Source organism: Callorhinchus milii, unplaced genomic scaffold, assembly GCF_018977255.1.
Source record: "Callorhinchus milii isolate IMCB2004 unplaced genomic scaffold, IMCB_Cmil_1.0 Scaffold740, whole genome shotgun sequence".
In the NCBI taxonomy this organism is placed as follows: Eukaryota; Metazoa; Chordata; class Chondrichthyes; order Chimaeriformes; family Callorhinchidae; genus Callorhinchus; species Callorhinchus milii.
Genome location: NW_024705481.1, coordinates 19,668 through 40,942, shown reverse-complemented (window position 1 = coordinate 40,942; position 21,275 = coordinate 19,668). Strand labels below are relative to the sequence as shown.

The following is a 21,275-nucleotide window of genomic DNA, read 5'->3' as shown; positions in this document are numbered from 1 at the left end:
CGCAGCACACCGGTGTGTTGGAGAGCCAATCCACAACATTTACAATCTGAGTATGACGTTTCCAGTAATTACAACTAGCATCATCAGGGAGGAAGAGTAAGTTACTGCTAGTTGTAGTTACAACAGGCAGTAATTCTAGTTGCAGTCAATGCTGTAAGCAATAAAACCTATCCTCTGTCCTCCCCATCTCCTCTATCGCGATCGCCCTCTTCCCATCCATGATCCCCCCACAGTTGTCTCATCCTTGAAGCGCAAGCTGAAGATTCAGGACATCGTCGATGACAAAAACATCACGACTGAAAATGCATATGTACAGGTACAGTACTCACCCAGAGGTGGACCTGTTCTCACCGATACCCAGAGATAACCACACACTGATAACTCAGAGATAACCACACACACACTGATACCCAGAGATAACCACACACATACTGAAACCCAGATATAACCACACACACACACACTGATACCCAGAGATAACCACACACACACACACTTATACCCAGAGATAACCACACACACTTGTACCCAGAGATAACCACACACACACACTGATATCCAGAGATAACCACACACACACACACTGGTACCCAGAGATAACCACACACACACACACCACACTTATACCCAGAGATAACCACACACACTTATGCCCAGAGATAACCACACACACACACTGATATCCAGAGATAACCACACACACACTGGTACCCAGAGATAACGACACACACACACTGCATACCCAGAGATAACCACACACACATACTGACTGATACCCAGAGATAACCACACACACACACACACACTGGGTACCACCCAGAGATAACCACACACACACACACTGGTACCCAGAGATAACCACACACACACACTGCTACCCAGAGATAACCACACACACACTGGTACTCATAGATAACCACACACACACACTGGTACCCAGAGATAACCACACACACACTGAGACCCAGATATAACCACACACACACACTGGTACCAGAGATAACCACACCCAGATATAACCACACACACACTGATACCTAGATATAACCACACACACACTGGTACCCAGAGATAACCACACACACACTGATACCCAGAGATAACCACATACACACTGAGACCCAGATATAACCACACACACACACTGGTACCCAGAGATAACCACACACACACTGCTACCAGAGATAACCACACACACACACACTGGTACCCAGAGATAACCACACACACACTGCTACCCAGAGATAACCACACACACACTGATACCCAGAGATAACCACACACACACACTGCTACCCAGAGATAACCGCACACACACACAAAATGAACCAGATATAACCACACACACACTGGACCCAGATATAACCACACACACACACTATACCAGAGATAACCACACACACAACACACTGATAACCAGACATAACCACACACACACTGAGACCCAGATATAACCACACACACACACACTGGTACCCAGAGATAACCACACACACACACACACACTGATACCAGAGATAACCACACACACACAATGATAACCAGAGATAACCACATACACACACACTGATACCCATAGATAACCACACACACAATGATAACCATAGATAACCACACACACACACACTGATACCCATAGATAACCACACACACACGATTTGAGGGTGTCCTCCAAACACCTCCTTCATGCAGGGGGTGGGATTCATTCGTGTTCAGGAATTACACGGTAGATGCGTTCCTGAAAAGTGCTGCGTTCAGTGTAAATGCATTAAGCGAGGAATTAACAGACTGAATCACGTTTGCTGAATGAACTCATCCGATGGTAGGACATACAACTGATATGAGGGCACGCCGTCGCGTTACTGTATCATTCCGCGTTACTGTATCATACCGCTTAGTCGCGCGGCTCAAGAAAGTAGTTCGTCGTCGACCGCTCAGGAACCACCTTATATTGGGGTGCGTCCAGCATTGTTGCATGGCACGTTCCGCTTGTGTGTGAGATTGTTCACTCGCAGAAGAAAGTCTCGTAGCGAGGAACGCGTGCTGTGTGAACACGCGTTAAGCGAGGACTTCACCGTATATCCGTTTCATGAGCAAAAGCCTATTGTTTCCTTAAGGCCAAAGGCAGCCCTAATTGATGGCTTTGAATGTTACTTTTTTTTAATCGTTCGTTATTTTAATACTACATGCATATAATTTTTTTTTACGTAAATCGCCACTTAAATCGCCAAAAATCACGGGCCAATTTTGTAAGGTACAAAGACACAGATCCCCTGTATAGCCTTGACAGACTTTTGGGACAAGTGCTGTTAGCGAGCACCTGTGAAGAAATGCACACACACGCGCGCGCACACACACGTACACGCGCGTATTAATGGCAACGACTGTGGTGGCAGCGCTGCATCGACTGGAACCGCGACGTGCTCAAGAGGGAGCTGGGCCTGGAGGAGGCGGACATCATCGACCTCCCCGTGCTCTTCCTCCTCAACAAGAGCAAGGCCGAGGCCTACTTCCCCGACGTGGTGCGTGTGGCCGCTCTGTTACAAAAGCTCCACTCTTTAATTGTTTAACTATTTTTTTTATTTTACCAGGTAAGGCCCACTGATCTATATAGCTCTTTTTCAGGAGCGACCTGTCCATCACAGATAGTTTGAGGACCATTGAAATTTGAAGCTTCATTTTTTATTATTATTTATCTGGCACTTTACCATCCGGAATGCTCTATTAAACCGGCATCTGTTATAAATGGCGATATAAATCTTCCTTTGCATATCCGAAGTGTGTTTACGATAGCCATCCGGTATCTTGCCGTGTCCTTCTCTTAGATCTGTTTGTTTCAGGACGCTGCCAAGTGGTCACACTAGTGGCAGTCTCAGTTGTAAACATTCACCATCCACCACTGTGATCGCATTGTGCTTGCGCTGTATCACAAGCTGCCGTCTTCAGGTGGAACCGTCACAGCCACGACAGCTGTATCAAGTAAAGAGAAATCCCAAGAGACCCGACCTTGTATATATACTGGTTGAGGGGGGAGGAGCCAGGATGGGCTGCGGGAGAGGAGTTGCTATGATAACTTTAGCCACTGGAAACTCATGTCCTTAGAACTGCTCGTTGTTGTGTTTAGTTTGTCGTCCTTACCCGCACCTCCCATTAGCACTGTTGGCTACGTACGGTGCGAAAGAAGTTGACCGTACATACATACTTTGTATACTGTACCCTAAACTGCCCCACTCCTTCTCTACGATCAACTTGGAATGCTCTACAACTGACTGCCGAATACCTCTGCAAAATAGTATATTATTCCTTATATCATCGTTAAAACGCAGGCTTATTAATTTCTCCCCGCCGTGTTCCTCGCGTCCCCCGTGCCATCCCGTGGCCCAGGTGAACATGGTGGTGCTCAACAAGCAGCTGGGCATCCCAAAGCCGTTCTGGCCGCACGTGGACGGGCAGTGCCCACTGGAGAGCCACGTGCGCTCCCTGCTCGAGCCCCTGGGCCTCGCCTGCCACTTCGTCGACGACCTGAAGACCTACCACCTCAATCTGGGCGAGGTGCACTGCGGCTCCAACACTCGCCGCTCACCCTTCGCCGGCGTCCGCTGGTGGGACGTGGGCCTCCTGTGAGACCCGTCAAGCCCCTGGGCGTGAAGACGACAGCCCACGTCGTGCCGATGGCCCGTCCTCCGCTGGCTCGTCCGAGCCAAGCCAGTGCGAGGCCCGCATGGTACAGGTGGTTGGTTTTCCTACTGGCTGTTGTGTGTGCAGTGGAAAAGCAACCCAGCACCTCCCGAGTCCCACCAGGGCTGGCTTGGCACAACCCCCGGCATAGCTTGCTCAGCTGGTTGCAGTGGAAAGAAGCATGAGATTTTGGGCTCAATTCAGGCAACTGTCTTGTGAGTATTCATCCAGGCTGTAATCATGTATGGTGATTTGATTATTTCAGGCAGGTAACTCGTGCCAGCTCTTAAGGACTTAAAATAAATAGTAGGCTTGTCTAAGGGTGTTATCTAAGCCATGTAATTCTTGCTGCAGACTTTTGCCTAATCATTGCAAACATTGTGTAGGGAAAGGCATTTAAGAAAACTGTGGCTGGTATGATGTTCATGCCTATGCAGGCCTATTCATCCCCCAATTTACTTGCGAGTCCTTTGAGATCGAAGGATAACTAGAGCCCCTAGGATCAACTTAACTCTGGCACCCAGTTTTTCATTGGATAAGAAAAGTTTAAATTAGAAAAACATGTAACGAGTGTGCATCACTCTAATTGGCCGTGGCAACAATGATTTAGATTCATGTGAAGAATAGTTTTATATGGCTTTTAAACTTTACACAATTTTATCCCAATCGCCCTGTTTGCATCATGTCTGAGATGAAGTATCCATTGGGATGTCTCATTCAGCAGTGCAGCCAACCCCCCCTTGTGTTATGGTATGGCTCACTGAAGAGGATATGGCAGCGCTACCTCTGAGACAGCTGGAAGTGACCTCTGGCTCCACACGTCAGAGGGAGGAATTTTCCCACCCGCTCTGCCACGTGAGACTTAATGTTCATTGCATGAGCGTCAAACTTTCAGAGTTGGGAATTTAGCTTGAATAAAATGCGAGGAGAATTTCTTGACAATATCCGACTGCGAATGTACTCCGGTTTACAGGGGACATTGTTTCAAAATACTTCTCTTGTACGCGTCTCGGCATCGAAAAGACGTTGGCGCCAGGTTCGACCACAGGCCACCAAGTCACGTGATTCGCTTTGCTTTTTAATGTAACTTCCATGGACCAAAATCAGTAGTACATTTATGAGAAGTGCCTCATTTCCAGGTGTACTTCTCTTTAATATTTTATTAATTGTCACTGCAAATTGATGTGGTTAAAATATTGGTGTTTGATTGATGTTGCACCGTTTTCAATAAATTGTTTAAACGTGTTCTTTGTTCTTGACTTTCTGTGTTGGTTGAGCTATCACCTGTGGCCAGGTCGCTTCTGAAAAATAGCTATATACCATTGCTCAGTGGGCCTTTACCTGGTAAAATTTTAAAAAAGATTGATTTAATGGAATGAAATGTAAACATTATTAATCATGTATAAATATTAAAACGGTTATATTATTGTTTTTTTCGGTAAAGTCACGTAGATAGGTTCAAAGAAAATAAAAAATAAGAAAAAACTACGACGTTTCGATCGCAACACAAGCGGTCATCTTCAGGAAAAGGGGGGTTAGCTTCAAAGGCAAACTGTTTCTAAGGGTTTGAAATTGGCGTAGCCCAAATGTCAGCAGCCAATGATAATGTAAGTATACTCTTAGGTTTTTTCGGTAAAGTCACGTAGGAAAAAATAAATAATAAAAATAAATAATAAAAATACTAGAAGAAATAATAGAAATAGAATACTAAATCACGACGTTTCGGAGGCAACACAAGCTTCCGTCTTCAGGTGGAACCGTCACAGCACGATTGCTGTATCAAGTAAAGAGAAATCCCAAGAGACCCGACCTTGTATATATACTAGTTGAGGGGGAGGAGCCAGGATGGGCTGCGGGAGAGTTGTTATTTGATAAGGTTAGTACGGCTGTGGTTACTGCCGGGACTGAGCATTTGTTAAGTAGATGGCAGAAGCAGAAAAGCAAGTCAGGACAAAGCAGCCCCTTGCTATGCTGCTGGGTGGGTAAAACTCAAAGCAGGCAACCAGCGTGTGAAAGAGATAATGTCAGTGGTGGGCAGCCAACCCGATGGTGGTTGGTTTTCCACCAACCACCGTCCGGTTGGTTTCCTTTAACCGCTTGGCCGCCAAGACCCACAAGACCCACCAAGACCCACCAAGACCCACTCCCTGCCGTCCTGCCTTCTCGAGCCGCTCGCAGCATCCGTGTGACGCCAGCGAGTGCCGCCACGCGGCAGTGATAGGCTAAGCATTTTTAGCACAGAGAATCGGTGTGGTGTCTGTGATTTCTGTGTGGAACGACTGCGTGGGGGAATGTGCGGCGAGAGTGAACGCGGGGAGCCGCAGTGTGTGCGCGCGTAAAGAGGTAATCGCCCGCAGGTGCAAGCGCGTACGCGCCCCGTGTTAGCAATAGCTGCGGTGTGCACGTGTGTGCGTTTCGAAGTAATCGCCCGTAGCCGTGTTTTGGTGGGAAAACTCAAACGTCGATGACGTTCATGTTAAATAGTGGCAGCCCGCGTGACACTGGGTGTGGTGCATTGGAGCTGATTGGCGTGTGATGGAGAGATCACGTGCGTGGCAGCGTGGTGCACACTGGGAGGCTCGTCTGTCCGTGTTCATTGGCTGTGCGCACTGCTGGCCTGGCAATGGGAAGACATTACCGGGGAACTCATAAATGATCCCCCCCCCCACACTAGATCGGAGGAGGGAACAGGAGCATCACTTCCGTGCGTGGGTCTCTGTGCTCATATGTGGGTATCTGCGTGTCTGTGGATCTCTGAGCGTGTCTGTGGGTAACTGTGTGTTTCTGAGCTTGTCTGTAGGTAACTGTGTGTGTATGTGGGTAATTGTGTGTGTCTGTGGGTCTCTCTGTTCGCCTATGGGTCTATCTGTGAGTCAAATAAAAACAAAGATGAAACCTTAATTCCTTCCGGAACACAGTTGGGTTCACATTCCCACTCCTACCACGGCGTTCCAGGATGTTCCGGGGTATTCCAGCCCATTTCCACCAATGCACCTCCGATTAGCATGGTTGGCTACGTACGTTGCGAAAAAAGTTAATACTGCGTAGGGCTCGTGCTGAAGGTCGCGAATACAGATTCCCCACTCCTGTGGACGTCATCACGTGCCGTCAGAGTGCTTTCCCCAGCGCTATCCGGGAACATTCTAAAATAGATTACTGGTAGGAACCACCTGGTTCCACCAGCCCACAGGGGATTATTGTGTCCGTCCGTCGTGCATCAAAAAATGGGAGGGGTGGGGCTGGGTGAGGAGGGTGGGGAGGGGCTGGGTGGGGAGGGTGGGGAGGGGCTGGGTGGGGAGGGTGGGGGTGGGAGGGGTGGGGCTGGGTGGGGAGGGGCTGGTCACCCCGTGGTGCCCTTATAAAACTCAACGTTTAACCTACTCACGCCGGCTTGTGCCCGCCCTCACAGTCGGCCATATTTGCGGAATACACCACGCCGCCGGTGACCCTGGCCATTGACTGAGCAACCCAACGTTCCTACCAGCTCCCTCCGCAGGAGGAATGTGTTTAATAAATGTGCGGCCACTGGACCTTGGACCCTGCCACACCAATCGAGAAGTGCTACTGCACCTGCATTGTTGAGGAACACTCGGATAAAAGAGAAATATAACTCCACAGCTTGTATTTTAACGAACACTGCCCGTGTATTTGCGCAAGATGTAACTTAAGTGAATCGCACGCGATATGGATATCCAGGGTGCCTAGAATTTTTTTTTTACACTTCTGAGAATTTACAACAATATCACAAGAAATGTGCCTCCGGGCTCTGGAGACCACCTGGAGAGAAGATTCCAGGCATGAGTGGACAATGATGGCGAACAAGTGAAGACTCTGACTTTATGAAGCCATTAACATACATTTGTTATCATGTTACAGTGTATTATCCGTTCTTATTCCATCGAAAACGATAGTTCCGTATAAGTGTAACAAAATTCTTTAAGCACCCTGCATATTCATTTGTCAAAGACACTCGCTGGCTCACTTTCAATCAACAACAATATGACACAAGAACAACACCAAACCAACATGAGCAAAATAACATAGCGTATGAACATGAACACCAACAACGATTTTACTTAACAATAATATTAACATCAGCAATAAGACGACATTGTAACGTTGCAATCATGAGACGACTTATGACAGCCTTGTGCAGCATGAAAAGCAGTTGAACATCTTTTACGTAACATGCAAACTGGAAGAATAGTCTGTTCTGGAACGTGCGTTGTATTCATAACGCGAATTGTATATAACGCGATAAATGTATTAGGGAACAGGTTTTTTTTTTACAATGCACATGCGAATTGAATATAACGCGATCGAGTAGGAATAAGCGGTTGTGACGGCTGCCTTGGCGTAGCATCGCGCAAGGCGGGATGCTTCCAGATGCAACCGAGTGTTTGTTAAGCCTGCGTAGGCATCTCACGCGTTATCGCGGACTATGCTTTACCCTGCATTATTCATGATCACGCGATTTTTTTCCCCCAACCCGGTGTTCTTCAGGAACGCAACAACTGCTACCGCATTATAGGAGGAAGAGACTGCACAGCAAAGCAGACAAAAATACAATTGCAAAGTTACGGAGAACTGTTTTGTCATGAAATTTGATATCGCGGAAAATTATATCACCGCAACCATATATCCCACTTATATATCTTCCCACCAATAGAGGTTCAAGTAAAATGCATTCAAATGACATTAACAATTACTGTGAGGTGTAACTTAGATACCAATTTCAAATTATCTAATGCAATGGCATACTTGAATCACGTGCCGTCACAGTGCTTTCTCCAGCGCCATCCGGGAACATTCTAAAATATATTACTGTTAGGAACCACCTGGTTCCACCAGCCCACAGGGGATTATTGTGTCCGTCCGTCGTGCACCCAAAAATGGGAGGGGTGGGGCTGGGTGAGGAGGGTGGGGAAGGGCCGGGTAGGGAGGGTGGGGAGGGGCTGGGTGGGGAGGGTGGGGGGTGGGAGGGGTGGGAGGGTGGGGAGGGGCTGGTCACCCCGTGGTGCCCTTATAAAACTCAACGTTTAACCTACTCACGCCGGCTTGTGCCCGCCCTCACAGTCGGGCATATCTGCGGAAAACACCACGCCGCCCTTGACCCTGGCCATTGACCGAGCAACCCAACGTTCCTACCAGCTCCCTCCGCAGGAGGAACGTGTTTAATAAATGTGCGGCCACTGGACCTTGGACCCTGCCACACCCCAATCGAGAAGTGCTACTGCACCTGCATTGTTGAGGAACACTCGGATAAAAGAGAAATATAACTACACAGCTTGTATTTTAACGAACACTGCCCGTGTATTTGCGCAGGATGTAACTTAAGTGAATCGCACGTGATATGGATATCCAGGGTGCCCAGAAAAAAAAGTTTACACTTCTGAGAATTTACAACAATATCACAAGAAATGTGCCTCCGGGCTCTGGAGACCACCTGGAGAAGATTCCAGGCATGAGTTGACAATGATGGCGAACAAGTGACGACTCTTTGACTTTATGAAGCCATTAATATACATTTGTTATCATGTTACAGTGTATTATCCGTTCTTATTTAATATAAAACGATAGTTCCGTATAAGTGTAACAAAATTCTTTAAGCACCCTGCATATGCATTTGTCAAAGACACTCGCTGGCTCACTTTCAATCAACAACAATATGACACAAGAACAACACCAAACCAACATGAGCAAAATAACATAGCGTATGAACATTAACACCAACAACGATTTTACTTACCAATAATATTAACATCAGCAATAAGACGACATTGTAACGTTGCAATCATGAGACGACTTATGACAGCCTTGTGCAGCATGAAAAGCAGTTGAACATATTTTACGTAACATGCAAACTGGAAGAATAGTCTGTTCTGGAACGTGCGCTGTATTCATAACGCGATGAATGTATTAGGGAACACATTTTGTTCTTTACAATGCACATGCGAATTGAATATAACGCGGTTGTAACGGCTGCCTTGGCGTAGCATCGCGCAAGGCGGGATGCTTCCAGATGCAACCGAGTGTTTGTTAAGCCTGCGTAGGCATCTCACGCGTTATCGCGGACTATGCTTTACCCTGCATTATTCATGATCACGCGATTTTTTTCCCCCAACCCGGTGTTCTTCAGGAACGCAACAACTGCTACCGCATTATAGGAGGAAGAGACTGCACAGCAAAGCAGACAAAATTACAATTGCAAAGTTACGGAGAACTGTTATGTCATGAAATTTGATATCGCGGAAAATTATATCACCGCAACCATACATCCCACTTATATATCTGCCCACCAATAGAGGTTCAAGCAAAATGCATTCAAATGACATTAACAATTACTGTGAGGTGTAACTTAGATACCAATTTCAAATTATGTAATGCAATGACATACTTGAATTACATATAATTTAGTTGTCATTAACATAATTTGTGCTATTGTGTCGCAAGAGCCAGATAGTTGTGTCGGTGATCCAATACTGTACTCAGATGTTAACTATCTCGTCTGGTGACATTAACCAAGCAATCCTGTGACATTAACCAAACAAGAGTAAGCCACGTATTCCGGTGCCACGGTCCGAATTTCCAAATTTGCAAATTACTCGACATTTACTTTATTGGGTAAAACCACACGGCAACATCACATCTGTGAGTAGGACGGAGGTGATGGTGGGTGGTGGGGTGGGGGGAGAGCGGGGCCCAGTTTTCTGGGGGCCTTTGGGCCACTAGACCAACAAGTTGAGAACTATTGTGGCCTTATGTCACGGGGTTGGTGGGACTGGAGGTCGTCTGCAGTATGGCCTGCAGGCTGGCCCAGAAGATGGCCTGCTTGCTCTCCTCTGCCGGCCACTCTAGGTAGGTCTTTCTGTTGAGGAGCCGACGCAGCCTGCAGAACTTGTTCGGCAGCGAGTTTTTGGGCAGCGACTCGAGCAGGACCAGCACGAGCGAGTCCTGGTGCTGCTCCATTATGCGGTGCTGCGCAAAGTAGAGCTCGTAGTTGCACCACTCGCTGTTCACGAAGCTCTTGGAGAGGACGAAAAGTGTCTTGGAGGACCCTTCGATGCAGCGAATGATATTGTCCACGACCCACTCCCCCGGGGTGAAGTCCCGTTCGTGCACGCACAGCTTCAGGTTGGAGCCCGAGTTCTCGAGCCTCGGTACCAAAGTTCCTTCCACCCAGTCCGAGTCCATGTGGCTGTAGGAGATGAACGCGTTGTACTCAAAGGGGGGCGCTTCCCCACTTGTTACGTGCTTGTAGCCCCTCCGCTTGGCTCCCACCCATATCCAGCCCATCCTTATGTACCAGACGGCGTCGAAGTAATAACCCAGGCCCAAAACCAACGCTACGACCACCGCCGTGATCACGACGCTGAGTCCGATCGCGATCCTTTTGTCGCAGGATACAATGCTCGGGTTGAAACAATCCAGAGTCTTCTCTGCCAGATTCTCTGGATAACTGCAGACGTATTTTTGAGGCCAATCCACCAAGAGAGATTTATCAAATGTCTGGCGGAACCAGTAAAGGTCGCACATGCAATAAAAGAGGTTGTTTCCCAATTTGAGGGCCCTGATTTTCGGAAGGAGTTGAAATGTCCCTTTAGTTATGATTCCCAGCGTGTTGTAGTCAACGTGCAGGACCTGCAGGGATGAGGACTGTATTTCTGGCTGGATGTAGTGGATGTTATTGCCCGTCAGATACAGCTCTCTCAAGGACTTTGCATCATCGAGGATGTAATAGGGCACAGCCTCCATCCGCGTGTAAGAAAGATCTAACACCTTCAGCTGCGGCGATGTGCAGATGCGGGAATCTTTGCTGATGTCATTGTTCCGCAGGATCAGTGTTTCGAGAGTTGGAGGCCAACTGCAGTCGTCAATGTCAGTGATATAATTGTAACCAACGTCCAACAACGTAATGCTTGGCATTAGAGACACCATGCTGGATATGATTTGCAGATCCGTGAACTTGTTATTGCTGATGTAAAGTTCAGTGGTGCGTGGAAGGATGATTGTATATTTGCAGTTTGTCCACCAGAGGCCTTCCTCGTCGAGGAGGTTGCTTGAGAAGTCGAGCCAAGTGATAAATTTGAGTTTCATGAAAAAACACTCCACTTTGTTCATGCCAGTGTGGGATATTTTAAGTTTGGAAAAGGATGGAAAAAGTGTGAAATTGATAGCAAACTTTGGGTAGGTCATGTTCAGGTGAAAAATCTGATTGATTGTTACTTTCTCAAGAGGCGATAGTTTGGTCACATTCTTAAGGCCGAAGAATGAGACGACGTTTTTATCCGTGTACGAGGAGTTTGTTATCTCGACAGACGTGATCTGAGACAAGTAGACGTTTTTCAGCAGGCTCGTTATTTCTTGGTCTGTGAAGTTGGCAGCAACGAGTGTGAGGTTTCTGAGCAGAGAGCACTTTTCAAGGCCATAAAAGAAATCAATGGACATATTTTTCACAGGATTCAGCAGCACTCGGTCTGTCTGAAACTCGGAAACCTTCGTTTTATTTAAATCGAGGAGAACCTTGGAAAATATGACCGGGTCGTCATCGACGGTAAAGTTCATTCGGAAGCTCTGAAGCATCTTAAACGGGGCGAACACTCCTGGTTCGAACTTCATGAGCGGAGAGCCTGTGTGGACGTTCAGATGCGTCACGCTGACGTTCTGCAGTGCCGTGAAGTCCGACGCATTGAGGACGTCCGTGCGAGCGGTGCCGATAGTAAGCGACCTGAGGCTGTGCAGATTTGCAAACGCTCCGCCCAGCACGAAAGACGTGTAGTTGTTCATGGCGATGTTGAGGACCTGCAGCAGGCGGAGGTTGCCCACGGCTTCCGCGGGGATCTCGAGCAGCTCATTGTGGTAGAGGTCCAAGTGCTGGAGGAGAGCGGTGTGCGCCAGAGCCCCGGGATGTATGTCGCGAACGCGGTTGAAGGCCAGGTTGAGGACGCGAAGCAACGGCACGTCGGAAAAGTCGTTGGCTAACAGCGATTCGATGCGGTTGTGAGACAGGTCCAGCTGGGCGATGGAGGGCGGCAGCCCGGATGGCACGGCCGAGAGGCCACGTCGCGAGCAGTCGGCCACGTCACCGACGACGCTGCACTGGCGCCCCAAGAAGAAGGCCTCTCCGCGTACACAGGAGCCCGGGTGCGGGAGGCAGAGCAGGACCGCGGCAGCAACGAACATCCCCGGCCAGCCCGCCATCCCAATAGCTGTCGCTCCTTTGGAGATCTGCGAGGTTTAACAAGGCGGTACATATGAGACGTGGGTTTCACATGAATGAATAACAGGAGCCTCAAGTAATTCAGGATCAGAATCAGAAGTTTATTTTCCGAATAATGCCCATTGAGCTGTGACGCTCTTTGCCAGGGTGACTGGGCCGGTTGACAACTTAATTCTGCATGGCTTTTTAATTTGTAATCTTTCGGATTTTTTGTTTTGGTTGGGAAATGCTTGATAGATTTCAAATCCAGGGGTCCCCGATTCGATCTTCTGGCGCGACAGCTGAAGATACAATGTGGTGCAACATTTCTTCAACCCCCGCCCCCGTGTCCCATCCCTCCAAACTCTGCCCATGAACACAACGGATTTGATACACTTGGGTGGACTAATTCTCCTTTTGGTCCAATTTATGGCAAAAAGTCACACCATTGTCTCCATTACCAAAAGAAACCGGTGGTAAAGCGCTGAGGTTTGGCAGAATCAATTGAAATCAAACGATGTGGATGGGGTGCCTTGGTCCACACAGTGGTGTAAATGGGGGACAACCACAGTTTGTCGATCAGCAGGCAAGTCGTGTGTGGTTGGATAAAGTGTGGGTACCCCCGAAAAAGTGTTGGATTGTTCCAAAAAATATATGTGACTTATATTAATGAGAATAGGTTTTCCCCTTTTTTGCTGGCAACAAAACAGGTGTTAAGATGATAAAACACCAAACTGAAACCTTTTACAAGGAATCATGTCTGCATTAACCACAATACTTGTGGTCAGAATGCAAATAAAAAAAACGTACTCTGATAATATATGCATTGTCTTTGAAACTGATTGGTCCACACCAGAGACAGCTTTCTTTGGAGCCTAGTCCTCTGGTCTAACACCGTTTTGAGACGAGGCTGAAAAGAAAGATGTCTCTGGTGTGGACCAATCAGTTTCAAAGACAATGCATATATTATCAGAGTACGTAATTTTGTTTGTATTCTGACCACAAGCATTTGTGACGATGTGTGATGGGGGGGTGAGAAATGTGACGTCACATTAAAATGCGCAACTTTAAACACATTCCTCCGAGGGAGCTGGTAGTAACGTTGGGTTGCTCGGTCAATGGTCAGGGTCAACGGCGGCGTGGTGTATTCCGCAAATATGGACCACTTGTTTGGGCGGACACAAGCCGGCGTGAGTAGGTTAAACGTTGAGTTTTAAAAGGGCACCACGGGGTGACCACATCAAATACGCACTACAATGACGATAGCTTAAAGCGATTTGAAGCATGTTTTATTTTGGGGGGAGGGGGGGGGCAGAGCTTTGTGACGTCATATTTGAGGGAGGGGGGGTCTGGCTTTTTGTGACGCCGCGTGACGATGGGGGGGGGGGGGTCAAAAATCGTCCATAATCGCGTGACGTCATTTATGGACGGCCTCTTAACACCTGTTTTGTTGCCAGAAAAAAGGGTACAACCTACACTTATATTTTGGTACTGGCAAAGGAGGTCCCATGATGTAGAACTTCTATTAATGTTCATTTAAAGAATATTTCAACGATACATTTCATCCTTAGAATGGTTACCAATGAGTTTAAAAACAATTAAAGTTATTAAACCGTAACACTAGTTACATTTTTTTATGAAAATATTAAATTAAATCCCAAACTGAGCCTTCAAAAAAAATCTGTGATATCCAAACAAATTCGAAATCTTAAACTAGTTCCCAGTTCAGAGCAATGAGCGCAGGGCCAATGCTGAATGATCATACGACACGTCTCAGAGCGCACGGTTGTTTTTAAATCCTTTATATTAAGTTCACTTGCTTGCTTGCTTGCTTACGACCGTGCAAATCTTTCGGTCGTTTTTTAACCCACTTCCCGTGATCAAATCGAGCTGACATTTTGCACACAGACTCGTTGTGCGTGACAATTAATGTTCGTGAAAAAATGTTTCCAAAATTTTAGACTGTTTAGGGAAAACAAATTAAATATTTAATTACCAATTGCTTAATACTGGCAGACAATCATCTGACCCATAGGTGGCAGCCATCTCAAGCCAGAGGACGAGAGGACTCTAGCCGCCACGCATATAAAGGATTTATAGTGAAAAACTTTGTTTTACGGGTTATACTTATTTCTCTCTCTCTATCTGAAGCCGAGGGGACGTCCCCTCATGGCAGGCAGCTTCGTCCTTGCGTGGCACGGGGCGTGAACACCGCAGCGGCCTGCAGGTGGAGCATTCATCTGCCGGTAGGAGGGCGATACTAAAGCTAAAGGCCATGAATATGGTCCATGTGTAATAACGTTCAGGAGGACTTGGACGCCGGGGTTGGAGGCACACTTATTTATTCCGTACAAGGTACAATACAGACCGGGACGTACAGCACTGGAAGGGGTGTCGGCCCCTTCACCCGTCTAACTGGGGAGTCACGCTCTAGGCTACACCTAGCCTACCTCTAGGTCCTCCACTATCGGGCTAGGGGAGGCTAGCAAACCCAGCCCTGGTTAAGCTGGGATTACGGCGCCCGGAGTCCCCAGACCAGCTCTGACAAGAGCACCGGCTCTGGCTCTCGGGCCACGCCACTGGCTCGGTCCTGGTCGGCCCTGAGAAGGGCAGCGATCCAGGGGAGTCCAGGGCTCTATCTAGTAGATCTTCCTTCTTCACTGGTTAAGCTTAATACATTCTGCTCGAGCCCTCCGGCTCACCCCCTTATATAGCAACTCCCCCGCTGAGGGGTGGGGCCGCGGGGGATCCCAGCTCCGTGTCAGCCCCCCAGGCTGCCCGTGCGGACGTCGCTGTGAGCACCTCCCCGCGCACAGACATAGCCACGCCCAGTGTGTTTGTTTACCGTCCGACACAACTGTATAACACCCCCTCCGTAACACCCCTACATATGTAGCACGACGAGCTATACCGATCTATCTGTTCGCACATTTTGAGTGCTAGCCCCCTCGTTTGATTTAAATGAAACCTGCCAAACCTCGGCGCTTTACCACCGTTTTTTGTGGTGATGGAGACAATGGTGTGACTTTTGCCATACATTGGACCAAAGGGAGAATTTGCCACCCACGTGTTACACATCCGTTGTGTTCATGGGGTGGAGTTTAGAGGGAGGGGGCACAGGGGCGGGGAGGTAATGCCCCCACCAAACAGGACCTTCATTTAGTTTAAGTAGTTGACGATTAATATGATAAATTAATTAATAATAGAGTAGAAATAATAAAATAATAAAAATAAAACATATAAAATAATTCTCACGACGTTTCGGCCACAACGCAAGCAGCCGTCCTCAGGTGAAGAACAGGTCTGTCGAGAAGACAGAGTCATTCAGACTCTGTCATTCAGACTCTGTCTTCTCGACAGACCTGTTCTTCACCTGAGGACGGCTGCTTGCGTTGTGGCCGAAACGTCGTGAGAATTATTTTATAATGTTTTATTTTTATTATTTTATTATTTCCCTTCTACGTGACTTTACCGAAAAAACAAGAAGATGAATCCCTGTAGTCACGAAAGCTTTAAATCGAAACGGAATTGATAGCTTGAAATCATTTAGCGCGGGGCCCTTGAAAGTGCGGGGCCCGTAGCATCTGCTACTTTTACTATTAGAATAATCCGGCACTGGTCAGCACCATGCCCAGCTGCCTTTGTTTCCCTAGTCACGATGTTTACTCACCACGCCCAGGGAGGCCCAGGACCGGTCCAGATATTCGTCACCGGTGTTGGTCGTGAGCAGGAATCGAACTCGGGTCACCGGATTCGTAGCACAGGGTGCTAATCGATACACGACCGCTCCCCTACGCACGCGCACACAACCGGTCAGCCTTAAATCGCGGGACTTTCAGAACGAGCAAAATGTGCATGTCATTTCTTGTTTAAGCCACTTGTACCGGTTAGTTTGGTTTAGTCGCATTCCACGTCACCTCAGTCCAGTGGCATCGTGTGTGTCGAGAATGTGTCCAAAGCCGGCGGAGGTTGGGGATTGTTGCAGACAAATTGACTTTTGTCGTTCAGAGAATTCAAGAATGGTTAAAAAGAAAACATGTCAATTGGCCACTGCTACTATGTATGTATAATTTATTACTGCTGCAGATTGAAACATTATTTGGCGATATTGCGCTGGAAGTGGTGCACAAGCACACGGAACCTAATAAAACAAAACAACTCAACACAATGGGCAATGGCACGCTTCTTTAATGGCACATAACTAGGCGATAAATACGGTGAATTCCGCGTAAACCCACAGAGAGATTGATATATGTGCACCTCATATTGGAACGCACGTTTGTTTACATAACGCACCTTGATTTCTCAGTAAAATTGGACAGCAAGGGCTAAAAGGACATTTAAAACTATATGCAGTTGTTTTGGTGTCTTGTAAATTCATCTAGTCTGATTCCAAAGTTCAGGATTTTTTTTTATGTGAAACGCCCTCTGATCCTAAATTTTGTAAAGAATGCGTCACCCGGTGGATTATGCTCATGATTCAGAGACAACACTCCTACATGGTAACCCATAATGCAGTGCGCCAACAATATATTATTCTACTTTTAATATAATTAGTTTACTTAGGAATACATGTTTGATTTTTGAAGGGCTTGTCTGTTACTTATCATCTACTCATAGGGGAACTATTCATATGACAAATTAAAATCGCTCATCAAGAAATGGTACAAAAGTTTTCATGAACATTAGGTCCCATGGCGCGTAGTTGTCTCCAACTCTTATTCACCCTATCTCCCTGGCCTCTCTGTTTATATAGCGTATTATCAAGGAGGTCCATTGCCAAAACGTCTGCATTATATACATATTTCATTTTAAGCCTACAGTTGTATTGGATTGAGTAAAAAAAACATAGCTGCAAGAGGTCATCTGAAAGAGTCATCTAAACCAAATGAGATTGAAGAATTATTGATTTTTGTATTTATTGCACGGTTGGCGTACGAACGGCGCGATAGAAGTTCAACATGCATTCATACATATTGCGAGAGAAAAATTTAATGTTTCTTTCATTTCCGTATTTTATCCCGATTGTGCGAACTGGCGACCTCGGAATTGCAAGTCCAGTGTGCTAACCATAATACTACATACCGTGTCAACCCATTACCATTTACTCGTATTCTTGGATAGGAAAATTGAGTTTTCAGGTCCATACGGCATACAGCCGTTTAAATCCGGGCAAACTAAGTTTTGTCTATTTGTTTGCGTTTCTCGCTTGTGATGGGACTTTGTAGGATGAACGTTGAGATTATCAGGGCACCGGATGACCAATAAGGTCTGAATTGGTCTGTAATAAGCTAGGCCCTTATAAGGGGTTGACAGGTTTGCTACTACGGCAGCTCCCAATTTCCCTAAACTTCACGTCTGTGATGAATTTTTTTATCTGGCACTTTGTTATTTCTGTAACAAACAAAAAAATTCTATTTAGAAAAAAGTGGATTTTACTTCCTGTTGACGGTATTTTAATGTTAAGAAAATCTTAAGAAAATTTATATTTCTGAGATTCCACACCCGTAGAGATATGACAGAGACATGGGGGTGAATGTCCCCCTGTGACAGGACGGATGAAAATGCATACATCCAAAGATTTTACGTACTCGCCAAAATGTGATATTTTACTCGTTGCGATAAAAACCAAAACAATACCGTACATCACTTAAGTGCCACCGGTGACTTTTAGACATTAATAAAAACAAATCTATTCTGAGTTATCGCCCTCGGGTGGAACAGTGGTGCAGTGGTTAGGGGCCATCCATAAATGACGTCACGCACCTGGGGGGGGGGGTCAGACGTTTGTGACGATGTGTGACGAGGGGGGGGGGTTTGAGAAATATCACATCAAAATGCGAAACTTTAAATAAAATAGACAACACGTTCTACTTGATTAAATATACTTTTTAATAAATGTTTTCTCCTACAACATCAGAGTGCAGCGGCACATTAAATACGCACTACAATGACAATTGTTTAAAACGATTTGAAGCATGTTTTTTTTTTGGGGGGGGGCAGAGTTTTGTAACGTCATATTTCAGGGGGGGGGGTCTGACTTTTTGTGACGCCGTGTGACGAAGGAGGGGGGGGTCAAAAATCGTCCAAAATCGCGAGACGTCATTTATGGACGGCCCCTTAGTGCACTGCGCTATCAACCTGGTGACCCACGTTCGATTCCCATGCATGGCTCACATCAGAGGCAAGTGACATCTGGACTGGTCCTGGCTCATCTCACCAACCGGCGCTGACCGGTGTCGATACGTCTAGTCAAACATGGCATAGGGAGGCAATCATCCAGCAGTGGATCAGAGGCGTAGCTAGGGGGGGGGCAGGGGGTACATATGTCCCGGGCGCCAAGGTAAAGGGCGCCAAAATGAGGCTTACAACGTTACATTATAACTTATTGCGGCGGGCGCGGCAGCCTGAAACTACTGCACAAATCTACACCTCAACCTAAAAGTTTATATATCCCGCCACACACAGCCTACATGTCATGTAATTACATTTTGGTACGCGCGCCTATTAAGAATTTACATGGAAGAACGTCCCAAACAACAGACAGGCGCAGTCTTTCAGCCTTAGTCACTGGCCTGTTTTTTGGTGGCGGAAACTACGACGGCCTATTTTTAGTTCTTATTAGTGACACCACGCTCCAGGCGGCTGCAGCAGCCGGAGCAGCCCACGCACGTCAACATAGCGTGGCCTTCATTTAGCAGCACAATGTTATGACAATGCTGCTGTGATGACTGGGCATATATCCGGCCTTCAACAACGAATATGTGACAAAAATCACAGAGCATTGTTTGTCAACTGTGACAACCACAGCTTAAACTTAGCAGGAGTACACTCAGCTAAACAGGATCCACTTGTCGTCACATTTTTTGGAACAGTTGAAAGTATATATTTGTTTTTCTCTCGTTCAACAATTCGTTGGGAAGAGTTAAAAAAGCTGTGCCCATCACAGTAAAGCGGGAGTCTGAAACACGCTGGAGTGCACGATCAGAAGCTGTTAAAGCTATCTATGAAGGACTGGATGAACTAGTAGGGCTGCTAGACAAATTATCGGAGGACGTAACTATGACGCCTGAAACCAGAAGTGATGCAGAACAGTTCCAGGCATGCGTATTAAATTTTAACTTCATAGTTTTATTACATTTCTGGAATGTCATTCTTGGAAAAATTGATCGTGTTCAGAAGCGCTTACAGGATCCTACTATGAATTTCAAGGAAGCAGCAACTGATCTTGAATCTTTGGAGCATGAATTTGTCAAGCTTCGTGATGATTTGAGCCAAGTTGCTGTAGAAAACGCCAAAACAAGATGCACAGCCTGGGGGATCGATGTGGACAGAAGAATTAGGCGACGTCGGAAGATGCCAGGAGAACTGGCAAGAGATGCAGGACTTTCAGCAGAAGAAGAAATTGTGCGCGTTATGAAGAGCGTATTTTATCAACTTCAACAGGAGATGTCAACACGGTTTTTACGACTAAAAGACCTGAACACAAAATTTGGATTTCTGCTGGACGTCAAAACTCTTCTATCCGACACAGATGTCGATGCAATTCGTCGAAATTGCACAGATTTTGGAAATTTCTATGACACCGACATCAATGGCCACGAACTTTTCACAGAAATTGGAGATTGCAAAATGCTGCTCAGTAACCGGAATGAAGTTCTACCAGAAACTCCTTTGGATCTTCTTGGTTTTATTGTGTTTTATGGAGACGACATATTTCCGAATTTGCGAATTTCACTGCAAATTGTATTAACAATAGCAGTTTCAATTGCAAGCTGTGAGCGGTCGTTCAGCAAATTGAAACTTATTTTATCGTATTTGCGTGCTTCAATGGGACAAGATCGTCTCAGCGATCTTGCTCTTCTTAGCGTTGAAAGAGAAACATTGGAAAAAACAGATTTTGATTACGTGATTGACCAGTTTGCGACAGTGAAATCAAGAAAAAATATCTTTTGTAGACTATGTCAACCAGTCTACGACAGTGACTGAGTGAGCCATGTAATATAATTTCTATAAATTTGCTTCTTTAAATACAATGTTTCATTAAAATTTTAATTGTTATTCCTTATTCGATGTATTAGGAAAATGTGATTAAACGGGGGGGGGGGGGGGGGGGGGGGGGGGGGGGCGGGGGCGGGGGGGGGCGCCAATTTTATAGTTCGTCCCCGGGTGCAAAATATCCTAGCTACGCCTCTGCCACAGGGCTGAGTGGTGGACAGTGGGACTTGTGAAACAAAAGCCATTGCTGCACTGGAATAGGTTTTACCCTTTCAAACAATAAAACAGGAGGGTTTAAGATGTTCAAACAACAATTAAGGAATCAAGTCTGCATTAACCACACGTACTTGTGGTGAACATGCAAACAAACATGCTCTGATAATATATGCATTGTCTTTGA

The 21,275-nt window shown here is 46.5% G+C and overlaps 1 protein-coding gene across 1 annotated transcript; it reads right to left on the bottom strand.

Annotated features, from left to right (window-relative positions):
- Window positions 1-10,437: 10,437 nt before the first annotated feature.
- LOC121852316 (toll-like receptor 2) lies at window positions 10,438-12,879 on the bottom strand. The gene has a single exon (XM_042346415.1). The coding sequence runs from the start codon at window positions 12,877-12,879 to the stop codon at window positions 10,438-10,440; it is 2,442 nt and encodes an 813-aa protein (XP_042202349.1).
- Between the last annotated feature and the right edge of the window lie 8,396 nt (window positions 12,880-21,275).